Raw genomic sequence first — 15,011 nt, 5'->3', positions numbered from 1 at the left:
GGTGAAGCAGCAAGTGGTGATATAGAAGCCACAGCAAGTTATTTAGAAGATCTAGCTAAGACCATTAATGAAGGTGGCTACTAAACAACACATTTTCAATGTAAACGAAATAGCCTTATATTGGAAGGAAAGACATCGGAGACTTTCACAGCTGGAGAGAAGAAGTCAATGTCTAACTTCAAAGCTTCAGAGAACAGGCTGTCTCTCTTGTTAGGGGCTAATGTAGCTGGTGACCTTAAGTTGAAGCCAATGTTTATTTACCACTCTGAAAATCCTAGGGTCCTTAAGAATTACAGTAAATCTACACTGTCTGTGCTCTATAAATGAAACAAGAAAGCTTAGATGACAGCACATCTGTTCACAACATGAAGTGCTGAATATTTTAAACCAGCTGTGGAAACATAATGCTCAGAAGAGGATTCCCTTCAAAATATGAAGGGAACTGACAATGTATCTGGTCACACAAGAGCTCTGATGGAGAGCTACAGTGAGATTCATGTTGTTTTCCTGCCTACTAATGCAACATATGGGCTTCCCTGATGGCTCACAGATAAAGAATCTGCCTGCCAATGCAAGAGATGTGTATTCGATCCCTGGGTTGGGAAGATACCCTGGAGAAGGACACGGCAACCCACTCCAGTATTCTTGCCTGGAGAATCCCATGGAGAGAGGAGTCTGGTGGGCTACAGTCCATGGGGTCATGAAGAATTGGACACGACTGAGCGACTAGACAACAACAATGCGTATACATTCTGTAGCCCATGAATCAAGGAGTAATTTGAATTTCAACTCTCACTGTTTTAAGAAAGACAACTTGTATGGCTATACTTGCCATAGACAGTGATTTCTCTGATGAATCTATCCTGGGCAAACTGTAATGAAAACCTACTAGAAAGGATTTAGCATTCTAGATGCCAAAAGAACATTTGTAATTCATGTGAAGAGGTCAAAATTACATTAACCAGTCCAACCAGAGTTTAGAAGAAGTTCACTCTATCCCTGATGGATGACTTTGAGAAGTTCAACACTATTTCTAGGAAGTAACTAAAAATAATGAGAACTAGAATTGGAAATGGAGCTTTTTTGTGACTGAATTGTTGCAATGTCATGATAAAACTATAGAGACTGAGAAGTTGCTTCTCATTCTTACAGATAACACTGTGATTTTCATTAGCTTTGAACGTCTGCTTCCCTGGTGGCTCAGACGGTAAAGTGTTTGCCTGCAATGTGGGAGACCCAGGTTTGATTCCTGGGTCAGGAAGATCCCCTGGAGAAGGAAATGGCAATCCATTCCAGCACTCTTGCCTGGAAAATCCCATGGACAGAGGAACCTGATAGGCTACAGTCCATGGGGTCACAAAGAGTCAGACACAACTGAGCGACTTCACTTTCACTTTGAATGTCTGTCATATTATCTATACTGATTGAAATGTACTTACTTCTAATGCATAATATACAGGTTTATCTCTGCCGAGTTTATAAGCCACTGTGGTCAGAAGGCCATGTTCAGAAAATACACACTGTAGAAAAGAGAAAAAGAGTTTATAGCCAGGAAAACAAAAAGACAGCATAAGATTTTTAAAGCAAAAATGATCTAGTTATAACTCAATAAACATAACAATTTAGAAAATATATCTTAAAAATCAATATTACCAGTTTTAAGAACAATACACTTGGCAGACTGGGATATATATATATATATATATATATATATATATACACACTACTATATATAAAACAGATAACTAATAAGGACAGGACACTCTACTCAACACTCTGGGTTGGGAAGATCTACATGGAATGACCTACATGGAAAAAGATCTTAAAAAAGTGGACATTCTTTGCTGTACACCTGAAACTACCACAACATTATAAATCAACTATTAACTCCAATAAAAATTATTTTAAAAAAGAATAATACACTCAAATAGTACAAAAAGTTTATCCCTTGTTGGAAATTGGACTTGAATTAAGAATCTGACAAGCTCCTAGTGAGATATTCTACTAACACAATTAAAAACACACATATAAAAGTTAAAGAACCTAAAATGGTTCTTACAAGAATGCTTAAAATGTAATGATACTCATCATTTTTATTGAGCTCTAAATTAAACCCTGATAAAAAATTTTTAAAAAGCTGCTGACTCAAAAGTTACTTAATAGCAAATTATGTTGAAGTATTATTTATATGAAGTTAAAGAAGACTTCCATGAATCTTTTAATTTGAAAAACACCAACCTTACGGCCTGTATTACATAGTAAGAAGCAGCCTGTTCCATACCTACAGTTAGGGGAAGAATGAACAGTAGGACAATTTTATTAAAAGTAAATGCTGAAATGTTAATAATACAATATTGACATTTAACATAGAACAATAAAAGAAATGAAATTTTTAGAAAAGTTTCAAAAGTTAACAAATATCACATACACTCTTGGAATAATGTTTTAAAGAACAGTCTAGGGATTTCCCTGTTGGCCCAGAGGTAAAGAATTCTCCTGCCAATGTAGAGAACACTGGTTTGATCCCTGGTCTGGGAAGACCCCACATGCCACAGGGCAACAAAGCCCATGTGCTACAACTACTTAGCCCACATGCCTCAAAGCCCGTGCTCTGCAACAAGAGAAGCCACCACCATGAGAAGCCCAAGCACCACTAGAATGTAGTCCCCACTTGCCACAACTAGAGAAAGCCTGCACAGCAACCAAGACCCAGCATGGCCAAAAGTTAACAAACAAATATTTTAAAAATATGTGCTTCCTTAAAAAAAAATGTCTAGAAGAAAATGTACTTAGTGGAATCCTAATGGAAAAACTCAACATTCAAAACACTAAGATCATGGCATCTAGTCCCATCACTTCATAGCAAATAGATGGGGAAAAAATGGAAACAGGGACAGACTTTATTTTCTTGGGCTCCAAAATCACTGCAGATGGTGACTGCAGCCATGAAATTACAAGATGTTGCTCCTTGGAAGAAAAGCTATGACAAATCTAGACAGCGTATTGAAAAGCAGAGATATCACTTTGCCTACAAAGGTCCATATGATCAAAGCCGTGGTTTTTCCAGTAGTCATGTAGGGATGTGAGAGTTGGACCATAAAGAAGGCTGAGGGCCAAAGAATTGATGCTTTCAAACTGTGGTGCTGGAGAAGACTCTTGAGAGTCCCTTGGACTGCAAGGAGACCAAACCAGTTAATCCTAAAGGAAATCAACTCTGAATATTCATTGGAAGGACCAGTGCTAAAGCTGAGGCTCCAATACTTTAGCCATCTGATGCAAAGAGCTGACTCATTGGAAAAGACCCTGATGCTGGGAAAGATTGAGGGCAGGAGAATGGGGCGGCAGAGGATGAGATGGTTGAATGGCATCACCAACTCAATGGACATAAGTTTGAGCAAGCTCCAGGAGCTGGTGATGGAAAGGGAAGCCTGACGTGCTGCAGTCCATGGGATCGCAAAGAGTCGGACATGACTGAGTGACTGAACAACAATGAAAAAATGCAAGTATAGTATTTGGAGTTTAGTCGTAACCCAGGTTCCTGTTTATATTAATAAAATAGCACTGAGTTACAATAAATCCTAAATTCTCTCACAGTTACATCTCTACTAATCCACGTATAGTGCCATTCAGCAATGGGGCAGGCCGGCCTAGCTCCATCATTAGGCAGCCGTAAACCTCTGGCATGGAGAGGGTGTAGGTCCAGCGTGGGGGAAAAGTGTAGCTGGACTTTGGCACAGGAGTAGCTAGGAGGGAAAAGCTATTGCTGGTCTATCTTCTCCCTTCCCTTCGCAGGATAGGGTGTTCTAACAGTGCTCAGAGAGTCAGAGCCAGCACGTAGCACAGCTGCCAGGGAAGAACTGAATTTACTTTGTGGCGGCCTTATCAGCAAAAGCTTTGGACTCTGCAACAAATCTGGCAGTTGGACATGCATGAGTGGTTCTGAATTGTGTGGAGCAGATAAGTGGTTCAAGCTGATATCAGCAAGGGTCTCATGGCAACACTTTTCAAATGAGTTGGCTATCATCCCTGGCTCACCACAGCTGTCCTAACTTGCCTGGGATTCCCTCCCCACAGGCCTTGCTGCTCTGCTCTGTGACTTTCATTAGCCCAGGTGGGAGAATGGGGATGGCTCAGCCCAGGGGTGCGCAGACAGATCCCAGCAGATGCTGCTATTAATATTAGTCAGTGCTAAGCCAACAGACCCCTCTGTGTTTGTCTTATGGAGCAAACAGAAAGGGGGCAATTTTTTTTTGAAAAACATCTTTCCAGGAACCACTGATGTGAAGAAGAATTCACCCAAGACCATCCATCTCTTTTGCTTGATTCAAGCATGATTGTGGGCTGCTTGATGACCAGCCAGCACATTCAGGGAGCACGGCATCCATCAGTATCTACCTCAGTTTTCAAAGATACCAGTCAAATAACACTAGGTTCAGGTAATAATACATTTATGAAGTCAAAACACATAAATCTCTATACCTTTTTACTTCTGTGATGCTGAAAAAGCTACATATTTTAAGTCAGTCTCCATGAATAAATATTCATAAAAGTGGAAGTTAATTATCTGTTCCACACTTTATAAAGGAGAAATCTGTACTGATTTAGTCCCCATATAAACACTATGTATACTGAACAGTAGTGTACAAGTCCTAAATTATGAAATTGACACAGAGGCTCAAGGTACTTCATAGAAGTAAATTCTTAAGTTCATGTACACTTAATAAGTAATTAATGAGCATTATCAACACATGAAGAGACTTCTTTGCTACATTTAGGCCACAGCAATTTTTTTGTGTGTGTGTGTGGTCGAACAGTATGTGGGATCTTAGTTCCCCAACCAAGGATAGAACCCATGCAGTAGAAACTCGAAGTCTTAACCACTGGACCACCAGGGAAGTCCCTAGGCTACCACTTTCAAAGCCATATATAGGCAATTATTTTCTTCTTAAATTTTATTTATTTTTTTCTTCCCAGTCATCAAAAATATATGGGTTTTTCAGCATTTATATGGTCTACCAATCCTTTCTCAAGATTCTACTGTGTTCAGACAGTGGGGGTGGTGGGGTGGGGGTGTGTGAGTGGTCCTAGTTGAATCTGTGGAAGAGGCAGGAGGCCTCTGCTACTACACTTAGAGCCTCTGGGAGAGAGGAGGCACTTAAAACACAAGCTTAAATTAAAAACACAAACGAACAAAATTCCCCAAAGTTGGAAAGATCCTATTAATCTAACAAACTGTCTACTTCACTCCTCCTTCCTGGATGGTTGCCTGTTTGCATAGCACATTCTGTCCTGCTGTCTCTATCTTCTACTTACCTGCATCTCTTCTGACCATTTGTAACCTGGCTTCCATCTTGAGCATTGTATTAAAGCTTCATTCTTGGAGGTCACCATCGAAGACCTGATTTCTATGTCCTTTTTGTTCTATTTTGCACTGCTGACCAGGCCCCTCTCTTAAAGAGAGACCCTGGTAGAGTCTTAAATAGAGACCCTGAATCTCCACATTAATGACTCACTACATTCTATTTGTCTGAATTCTCCATCCAGTCATCGCTTCCTTCTTCTAAATATCTCCTCTACCTATACACTTTTTCTTGGTAATTTCATCAATTCTTATTGCTTCAAAAATCACCTCTAAATATGGGAAACTCAAAATCTATACTTTTATACTACATTCATTCCCCATGACCATGTATGTATAATGTATAGCCTACCAGTATCACCAACGTATCCCAAACACAAAGTCTTGAACCCATTCCATACTTTGGCTACGTCTAACCACTGGGACCAGGTAACTAGACTCCATAACTGCTTCCTGTCTCGTGTTCCTCTGCAGTGCCATGGACATCCACCCATATCTCCATCTCAGTCCTCCTCATCCTTCTTAGTCTTTGTTGCTGTTACTGAGTTGCTGTAGCCGCCTCCATGTCCTCTCTGCCTCTAGTTTTTCCTTGCTTTATTTTTTTTAATTTAGTTGTTTATTTTTGGCTATGCTGGATCTTCACTGCTGAGCGGGCTTTATCTAGTTGCGGCAAGTGGGGGCTACTCTCTAGTTACAGTGCTAGGGCTTCTCATGGTGGTGGCTGCTCTTGTTGTAGAGCACAGGTCTAGGTGCAGGAGCTTCAGTAGTTGCAGTATGTGGGCTCAGTAGCTGTGGCTCCTCAGCGCTAGAGCACAAGCTCAGTAGCTGTGGCACAGGGGCTTAGTTGCTATGCGGCATGTGGGATCTTCTGGGATCAAGGATCGAACCGTGACTCCTGCACTGGCAGGCAGATTCTTTACCACAGAGCCACCAGGGAAGCCCTCTCCTTGCTTTAACCCAGGACTGCCATATCATTAATGAACAGCTCCAGTCATCTCTGAACAGCAGCCCCCAAACCTTCAGGAAGTATCCCATTGCCTTCCAGAAAAACAAACAAACAAACAAAAAACTCCTTACTCTGGAATTTAGGGTGTCACACCACCTTAGCCTTATTTCCCCACAATCACTTCCCTACCCAACTGTCCTCTACATTCTCTAAATAAAGTTTTCCATTTCCTTATTTGCATCTTAGTTCAGTGTTTCACGTGTTCACCAATACTGCTCAGTCTTTAAAACGTCTCACTGCTAACAATCTTTGTGATTTTTCTTCCCTCCCTTTGAAACCCAACAGCAGTACTTCCAAGTTTCTTATGGCACATAAGTTCTGATCTATACTATGATGAACTGTATATCTGTGATCTTTTCCTTCAGGAAGAGAAACATGAGCCAAAGATCTTAGAATTCTTCCCCTCTTTCAACCTGCAGGGGCTGCTGAGGTACTCAGACTGCCCTCCCTAACTTAAATCCCGCATTTCCGGAATTGGCTGATAATGCTTAAGAGGGAGGGGAGCATAAACAGAAACAAAATAAACTTTGTGCAACTTTACTGGGCACCTCCCATGTGCTCTACAGTGTCAGGTACCTGCCAAAGAGAGATAGCATCTGTTTTACTAGCATTAGGGTGCCAGGCAGAGGAGGAAAGAAGAGGGCAGTGGGGATAGCCTACTTCTCTATCATTTCTCTGACTCCTGACTTAGCTACCTGGAATCCAGAATTCAAAGAATATGTTTCTAGACCCACAGGATACCATGACCTGAGAAGAATTTTCCTATCTCTCCTCTCAGAAAAACTGTCACCCAAATGTCACACTTTTGCATGAGGACTTCTGACCCTACTAGAGTATAAGAACACTACATCTAAACTATAGAGACATTCCGTTACTGACAAAAAGGAGAATGTAAGCACTGAAGTTAACATTAATGAGAGAATTAGAAAACAGGACTTCCCTGGCAGTCTGGAGGTTAAGACTCCACACTGTCACTGCAGGGGGTGTGGGTTTGACCCCTGGTCGGGGAACTAAGATCCCACATACTGTGGGGTGTGGCCAAAAAAAGAATCCTCAAGATAAAAACCATTAAAGGTAGACAGCCTGCTGCCAGGGCTATGGAAATCTTTTCCACACAGGGGACAGTAAAGTATAAAGGTCAAGTGCCCTAAATTGAATCAGCTGGATTCGGATGCAAAGACTGCCTTCCTCACTTACTAGCTTAACTTCTCTGAGTATCTGTTTTTCTCATCCTAAAGTGGGAGTCATCTTATCACTCTTAAATATGGGGCTTGTTATAGACTACATGTGTGACTATTAAGAAGACGAGATGAGAAGAAAAATGCACAAAATCTCTACTTCTGTCATTCCTTCTGCTTTGTGTTGAGGCAGAAACTTCAAATGATGGGGAGAAAGCATAGTGCCAGAGAAATAACTTTGAAAAATCCCACAAAAATATGACTTTGAAATTAGTGAGAAAGTCTTGTGCAGGAACAATATGTTGAAAATTAGAGTTTCATCATGGCTTTCTTCCCTCTGCTCAGCCTCCCTCCAACAACCTCTGCAAAGGGCAAGAATACTTTATTTTTTATCATTTAAATTTTTTTAAAAAATTGTATTCATTTTGGCTGCCTGTATGGCATGTGGGATTGTCACATTTCCTGACTAGGGATCGAACCCATGCCTCCTACATTGGACATGTAGAGTCTTAACCACTGGACCACCAGGGAAGTCCGTCCCAAGGCAAAAGTACTTTAAACCAGCATTTAGTTTCTGTATGGGAAAGGTTTTGAATTTTATAAATTAAGATTTTCACAAGCTTCATCAGTGTGTTTACATATGCCATGGTTTGATTTACGTGAAGGAGATGAAGAAAAACAAATGGCAAAAAGTGTAAACATATATAACTGTATTGGCACTCTTGAACTATTAATTTTCAGTCTGGAGAAACTTCAAAAGCTTTTCCTCATTCCAAACACCAAAGGGAAAAACAAACAAACAAGACCCCGTTGGTTTGCAGGTCTGTTTCTTAAAACTCACGTGTTTTTGGCTTGTCCATCTTGGAAGCACATTTGTCCCACCAATGCAGCAGACTGGTCTCCCAAACACTGAAAGGATATATGACAATAAAGAATACTAAGATAATATTATCCATTTTCTTTTTAGGAGAGCCATAAGATTTATTTTTCCTTCTTCATTTAAGAAGGAGCAAACTGTCTTATATTCTTTGCATTACCTCCATTTGGCCATTGCCCTATGTGTTAATGCTCCAAACAGGGATAGGAAGGGAGAGTTAGAATTAATTTACTCAACAAAATTCTTAATAGCCCACATTGCATCCCGTCAAAACAAGAATTAGCCAATCCTTCTGCTCTTACTTATTTTCCATAGTTAAAGGAGGAACAGATTGATTAAGGCAAGCCAGAACATGAAAGGGGGTGGGGTAGGGAGGTGGTAGGGAGATGTTTGGTGATGAAACTTACCCCAGATATTGGCACACCTTCCAAGGCCCCAGCTTTCTAATGAAATTTTAAAAAAGGATTATGAATAATCACAAATTTGGCTCTAATAACATAACTGTAATAGAAATGAACACAAATAGCAACATGCCAGAGCATGTGGGCAGACAAGACAAAGCAAGTGTTTCAACTACATGAGTGGTTCAGAGAGAGAGATACTAGCAATATTCCTTGAAGAGACATGGACATGAAACACTGGACAGGGAGCCAGGAGTTGCAGGATCTACTCCCGGTTAGTTAGTTAGTTAGTCACCGAGCAGGCTGCTGAAACTTCTCTATACCTCAATTTATTCATCTATAAAATGGGCCTGAGCTTATATGAATGCCACAGACCATTAGTTCTTTGCTATTATTGCTGTTACTATGAACAGACTAACACATCCTTCACAGAGCTATCAAACTAGCATGGAACATGTTTATTTTGGAAGGCTGAACTTTACCAACTGTTCTTCCTACCCAAACTGCTCTTGATAAATAAGAAACAAGAGAGAGGTTCAGGTATGGGGCATTATTTGTTCATAGCCAACATCATTCTTCACGTTTTGATAAGCAAGAGTTAATTTGTGTCATGAATAGTGGTTTTGATTTTGAACCAGTATGGCTAGCACTCTAAGGAAAAAATGAGATTTAAGTGACTGACTGTGAACTTTACCAAATTTAATTTTGAAAAAAATACTTACACTAATACAAACCAACATGTATTGATATCAAGGAATTAGGGGAAAGGAATATGATCCCCAAAGTACTTGTGATGTATTGAATTGGCTTAAAAGTTCATTCGGGTTTTTCCATACCATCTTACAGAAAAACCTGAACAAACATTATGATGAACCTGATATTAGGAAGAGGACCAAACAAAAGCTTTCATCTGACCTTTCAGTCTGCCATTTCTCTGAGAGCTTTGGGTTCCCCCTCTGTGATAGTGAGGGGAAGAAGAGAAGCCACCTCACACAGCTATGGTTAGGAAATAAGAGCATGCATGTGGAAATCATTCACAAAATAGAAAATACCCACTAGATAGTGGGGCAATATTTTATTTCTTTTATGCTTTTGGGTTAATCCAAGACCTTTTATTTACTGTACATATTCTTGGACAATCTGAACCTGGCTTATAAGTGAAGTGAATCAGGAAACTTAGAGGCTGGATATGTAAGGTATTCAGATACTGTAAGAAGTCTTTGCTTACACTATTCAAGTTATTATCAAACTACCAGCAGAATCTACTATGTGCGGTCAGGCACGGAAAGCGCTCTTTTTTCTTTACAGGGAGGGGGTCCCTGGAGGATTCCTGGGAATATTCTCTGGTGAAGCATGCAGAAAAAGTGACAGTGCATTTCCAACTAACTGGTCTGAAAGGTTGGGCAAGATGTCATTTAAGAGACGTAGAGAACATCTAAAAACTATACCTCATTTTCCTATTATGCTACAGCCCAAAAGCACATCACAACTGTACTTTGTAATAGGGACTATCACAATTTCTCATTTCAGAAAACTATCTTAGTCTTTTATTTTGAAACATCATTCCTAGTTTTATGGAGGACTTAAAAAGAAACAAATAAGATTATGTTTTAATAATAACTAAAGCTTCATTAGAGCTTATAATAATTTGCAGGGTCATGGAAGAGTCTGGATTAATTTGCTGAGTAAATGGATTTCTGCTTATCTAAAACTAAATGGAAATGCACTGTATCTTTTCCAAATGAATGGGTAGCATCATTGGTGGGCAACCTACTCACCGGGCTATGAGAGATTTTCTATAGTCAGCAAGGGGGAGAGAGGGGGACAGAAGGATAATATTTTAAATGCAAGAGAAAACTAGGCCAGTTAAATGTTTTTTCAACCATTCTCTGAAACTGTTTCTCAAGAACAGTTTTTTTTTTCCTCTGACCCAAGTCAGTTTATAGGTAGCTATGAAATTATCAAAGCACTTTTAAACTGTAGATAAGCAATGATTATGCTTCCCTTAAAAAATGCCATGTTGCCTTAAAAGGCTTTATTATAAATGAAACACTTAAGACTTCTTGCTTAAGTTTTAACCAGAACACTCGGGTATTCTAGTGTATTAAGTCTATAAGTAGACTAATACTTTTTATGAAATGTCCAAACATTATTTTTTGGTAATTAATCTTAGACTTTTCTTAATTTTTACCATACATTCTAGATTTTTGAGCTTAAACACCAGTTCAAATCATCCTAGAGGTTTTCATTCCTGGTGTGTAATCAGAAATACTCAGCGATGCTATGTGTAATTTGTGCTTAGACTACTTCTTCTGTGGGTTTCAATGAAAGCAACAGTAAAAATGCCTATGATGAAAACCAGTTTAATTAACAATCACAAATCAGAACAGACTCTTTGCTTTCAGCTTCTCTGCTAAAGTTTTGTTCAGGCTGACAAAGAATCTAATATGAGACATGGTCTGGCCATTAAAGGAGATTCAACAGGAAAAAGAATGCCACTACAATGTGAAGAGACCTTCCTATAAATTAAAAGCAGGCAATGCAACTACTAAACAGTTATTTGGATTAAAAGAAGAAACTGGCTCAAATATTCCCTTATTACCTACCGCAGTTAGATTATCTCATCAATACTTCAAAATACTCAAAGAAAAGCCAATAAAGTTCATAGCATATAAAATTTTATATGTAGTTTGATATAAAGTATACATAAAACATAAATTGGCAAGAAGGACTCAAGAATTTGAAGTTATAAAACTATTTGACAATACTAAATTATTATTTTACATACTGCCAACATTCATAAAAAATTCATGGGTCTCAAAATATAAAACATAACACAACTGACTTTTGAATTCTGAATAGTAAGGTTTTTATTAAGATAAAAATTAAATTAAAAAAATTTCTTTTTCTTTTTACCATTAGGCCATAGATCTCTGAAGAACTCCGGACATTTGGAAGAATTTTCATTGGAATTTCAAAAAATCTAAAAAAAAAACCAGTAAAATAAGATTGGGTATATAATGCTATTTTAACTAAATATCTAGAAACATTTATATGAATTTAAAGGCATGCAAACAAAAATTAAAAACAGGCATATTTGAGAGTTGAGTTAAATGGGAAGAAATAAATAAGCCAGCAGTAGGCAACTCCGGTACTCTTGCCTGGAAAATCCCATGGACGGAGGAGCCTGGTGGGCTCCAGTCCATGGGGTCGCTAAGAGTCGGGCACGACTGAGCGACTTCACTTTCACTTTTCACTTTCATGCACTGGAGAAGGAAATGGCAACCCACTCCAGTGTTCTTGCCTGGAGAATCCCAGGGACCGGGGAGCCTGGTGGGCTGCCGTCTATGGGGTCGCACAGAGTCGGACACGACTGAAGCGACTTAGCAGCAGCAGCAGGCTTAGATATTTAACACTAACTTTACATAAAGAAATCAATACAAAAGCAAAAGTACACAAAAAACAAAGTACTTTTATAAAGGAACCTAATTTTCCTTGAAGAATCATTGAGACAATTACTTAATTTGGCCTATTTATTATATATGCAGTAATAGTCTCTTACAGGGAGCCCAGTCTTGTGCTCTGTGATGACCCAGAGGGGCAGGATGTGGTAGGGGAGGGAGGCTCAAGAGGGAACGTGTATATATACATATTTGCATTGTTGTATGCCAGAAACCAACACAACATTGTAAAGCGATTATCCTCCAATTAGAAAAAAAGAGTATACAACATAGACTTGTATATTGTAGTTAAATATCAACAAAGTTTGGTGCTCCACTGACAATCTGAAAAAAATTAAGATTTAGGTTATAGACAGGCAACAAATTGGAAAACTATCATGAGGGCAAAACACAACTCACTCGCAGAGCTCTTTATCCCATTCCAAAGAATGGATGTTGAAAAGCATCGTCCTGCTTGCATTCGTTACATCTGTACAATGGACACCTCCACTGGCTCCTCCTGTCAAGCTCTGGACAGAAGAACATGACATGTTAAATCTGTACTTATTTGCAGTTGAATTTCTACTTTGTCAAGAGCCAGAATCTGCTGCAGAGCCCATACAGCAAGAGAATGGAACGTTTTAACCTTTCAATTACTTCATCTTCTAGTGTTCCTTGGTGTCCAACGGAAATACAATGTAACAGAACCACATTGACCCACACATGTAATTGGATATTTTCTAGTTGCTACAATTAAAAAGCATAAAGAAGCAGATGAAATGAATAATACTGTAAGTTTTATTTAACTTAATATATTCAAAATATCCTTTCAACGTATGAAATTATTAGTAAGACATTTTACCTTTTTTTGTATTAACTCTTTGAAATGCAGTGTATATTTTACACTCATGCACATCTCAATTCAGACCCGCCACATTTCAAGTGCTCCATGGCCATATGTGGTCAAGTGGCCATCATAGTAGACAGCAGTTCTGGTTGATGGTTAATGAAAACAAAAAAATCAGCTTTGCTTTCATCCTTTTATCTTTGGAAGATGCAGAGTCTTATTAAATTTGATGTGCCTACCTCGTGGGATGTTATTGACCTGTGTTGCTCCTGTTCTTGCTATATGTGTGCGCACGTGTGTGTGTGTGTGTGTGTGTGTGTGCCCGTTTTGAAGTAACAATTCTCACCGGGCTGCACTGCACTGACCCAAGCACATATCCTGAAAGCAGAGCTTTAAACTCTCTAATGTTAATACCCTTGGACCTGAACTACAAGGACTGCTGCTTTCTTTTATGTAGAAGCAGTGAGGAGTAAGAAAGGAACAGAAGTGCAGTAATGGCATCATGTGGGAACAGGGGAGGAAGGGGACAGCTCAACGTGCTCCCTCGAGTGTCCTACAGCTCACAGTTCAACATACTGCCTTACTCTGGCTCCAGGCAATGGTGAGAACTATTGTCCGAATTATTTCAACTGTGATTAAAACATATGAAAACTGCTAGCCATGAACACAAAGCATAACGTGCCCTGGCCAAGACAGGGAGGGCTGGGGAAGGCACCACTTCCTGATAGAGGGTTTTGTCTGATCTGCTCTGTGGATCTGGCAAGCGACAAGAGAGGCAATGTTCCTTTAACATTCCCCTGAATGTTGGAAAAAAAATAATAATCCCACACTTACAGAAGTGTTTGCAAATGAAATTATATGTCTGGTATTTGCTTTAAAATTATCCATGGGGAGAAGGAGTGAGTATAGTGGGAACAACTTTGGCCATAGCCAATGACTGTAGCTGACTCATTATTTTAGAGGTTCATGACACTATTCCCTCCACGTTTTGGGTGTATTTGAAAATACCCTTGAAAATAACTGAGAATAAGAAAGGCAGGGAGATAAGGAGAGGGAGGGAAGAGAAGACATGTATGTGCCTGGGAAATGTTTGCTTCTACTCATTCATGTTCAATTTAGGCAAGAAGATTATACATCAGTAATTTCCACTATGATTTTTCATATTGTGGCCTAACTAAGTAATAGACACCTATGCAATGTTGAAAGCAAATGCTAAAAAGTAGTCCCAGGTGTATTACCATGTTAAATAGTAGAAAATAGAAGAGATAATTTCTTCTAAGAAATGGCTAGTGGAAAAGAAATACAGTTAACCCTTGTGCAACACAGGTTCAAACTGTGCTTTTATGTAGATTTTAAAAATAAAAACTATAGTATTACACAATCCGTAGATACAGACTGCTAACTATCTCTGGTGGGTCCTAGAGCCAGTCCCCTGCACGTACCAAAGGAGTGAATAATAGGCAAGGGATACAGGCGACTGAAATTTACTACTTGATAATTACCTAAATTAGTTATGCTAAAGGTAACAGACATGAGATATGGTTTTGGCAATCATCCTTCATTTTTACTGAAATAAGGCAAGAAAAAAATAAAAAGGAGGTAGCCAAAATTGCCTCTCAAATGGCAGCTGAAATTTTCTGCTGTTTCGTGAGTGGCTTTTCTTAATGATGCTGCCAACTAAAAAGTTTGAAACTCTCCATAGAAAAAAGATAAGCAATTTAAAAATGTTTTCCATACATACATGATTTTTAAACATACCCAAATAAGCCATGAATCAATGGTCCCAAAAAGAGCTCTATCTTCTTCAACAGCCTTTTGAACTTTTCTCACATTGTCAAGGAGCCAACGAAGCTTCACCGCACTGAAATAAGTGCTAAGTGGAAGGCCTGTCTTGGACTAAATA

The 15,011-nt window shown here is 39.1% G+C and overlaps 1 protein-coding gene across 4 annotated transcripts in view; it reads right to left on the bottom strand.

Moving 5' to 3' along the window:
- The window catches only part of GK (glycerol kinase), a 75,978-nt gene that overhangs the window by 24,629 nt on the left and 36,338 nt on the right, over window positions 1-15,011 (bottom strand). For all 4 annotated transcript variants that reach the window (XM_070291475.1, XM_070291476.1, XM_070291477.1 and 1 more), the window contains 7 exons: window positions 14,867-15,004; window positions 12,682-12,791; window positions 11,738-11,804; window positions 8,828-8,863; window positions 8,385-8,452; window positions 2,239-2,281; window positions 1,440-1,520 (listed from right to left, as the gene is read on the bottom strand). In XM_070291475.1, coding sequence (XP_070147576.1) covers window positions 1,440-1,520; window positions 2,239-2,281; window positions 8,385-8,452; window positions 8,828-8,863; window positions 11,738-11,804; window positions 12,682-12,791; window positions 14,867-15,004 — 543 coding nt within the window. The remainder of the gene's footprint in view (window positions 1-1,439; window positions 1,521-2,238; window positions 2,282-8,384; window positions 8,453-8,827; window positions 8,864-11,737; window positions 11,805-12,681; window positions 12,792-14,866; window positions 15,005-15,011) is intronic.

This window comes from Ovis canadensis, chromosome X, assembly GCF_042477335.2.
Source record: "Ovis canadensis isolate MfBH-ARS-UI-01 breed Bighorn chromosome X, ARS-UI_OviCan_v2, whole genome shotgun sequence".
Lineage (NCBI taxonomy): Eukaryota > Metazoa > Chordata > Mammalia > Artiodactyla > Bovidae > Ovis > Ovis canadensis.
Note: the sequence above shows the minus strand (reverse complement) of the source record. Positions and strands in the feature narration are given on the sequence as shown.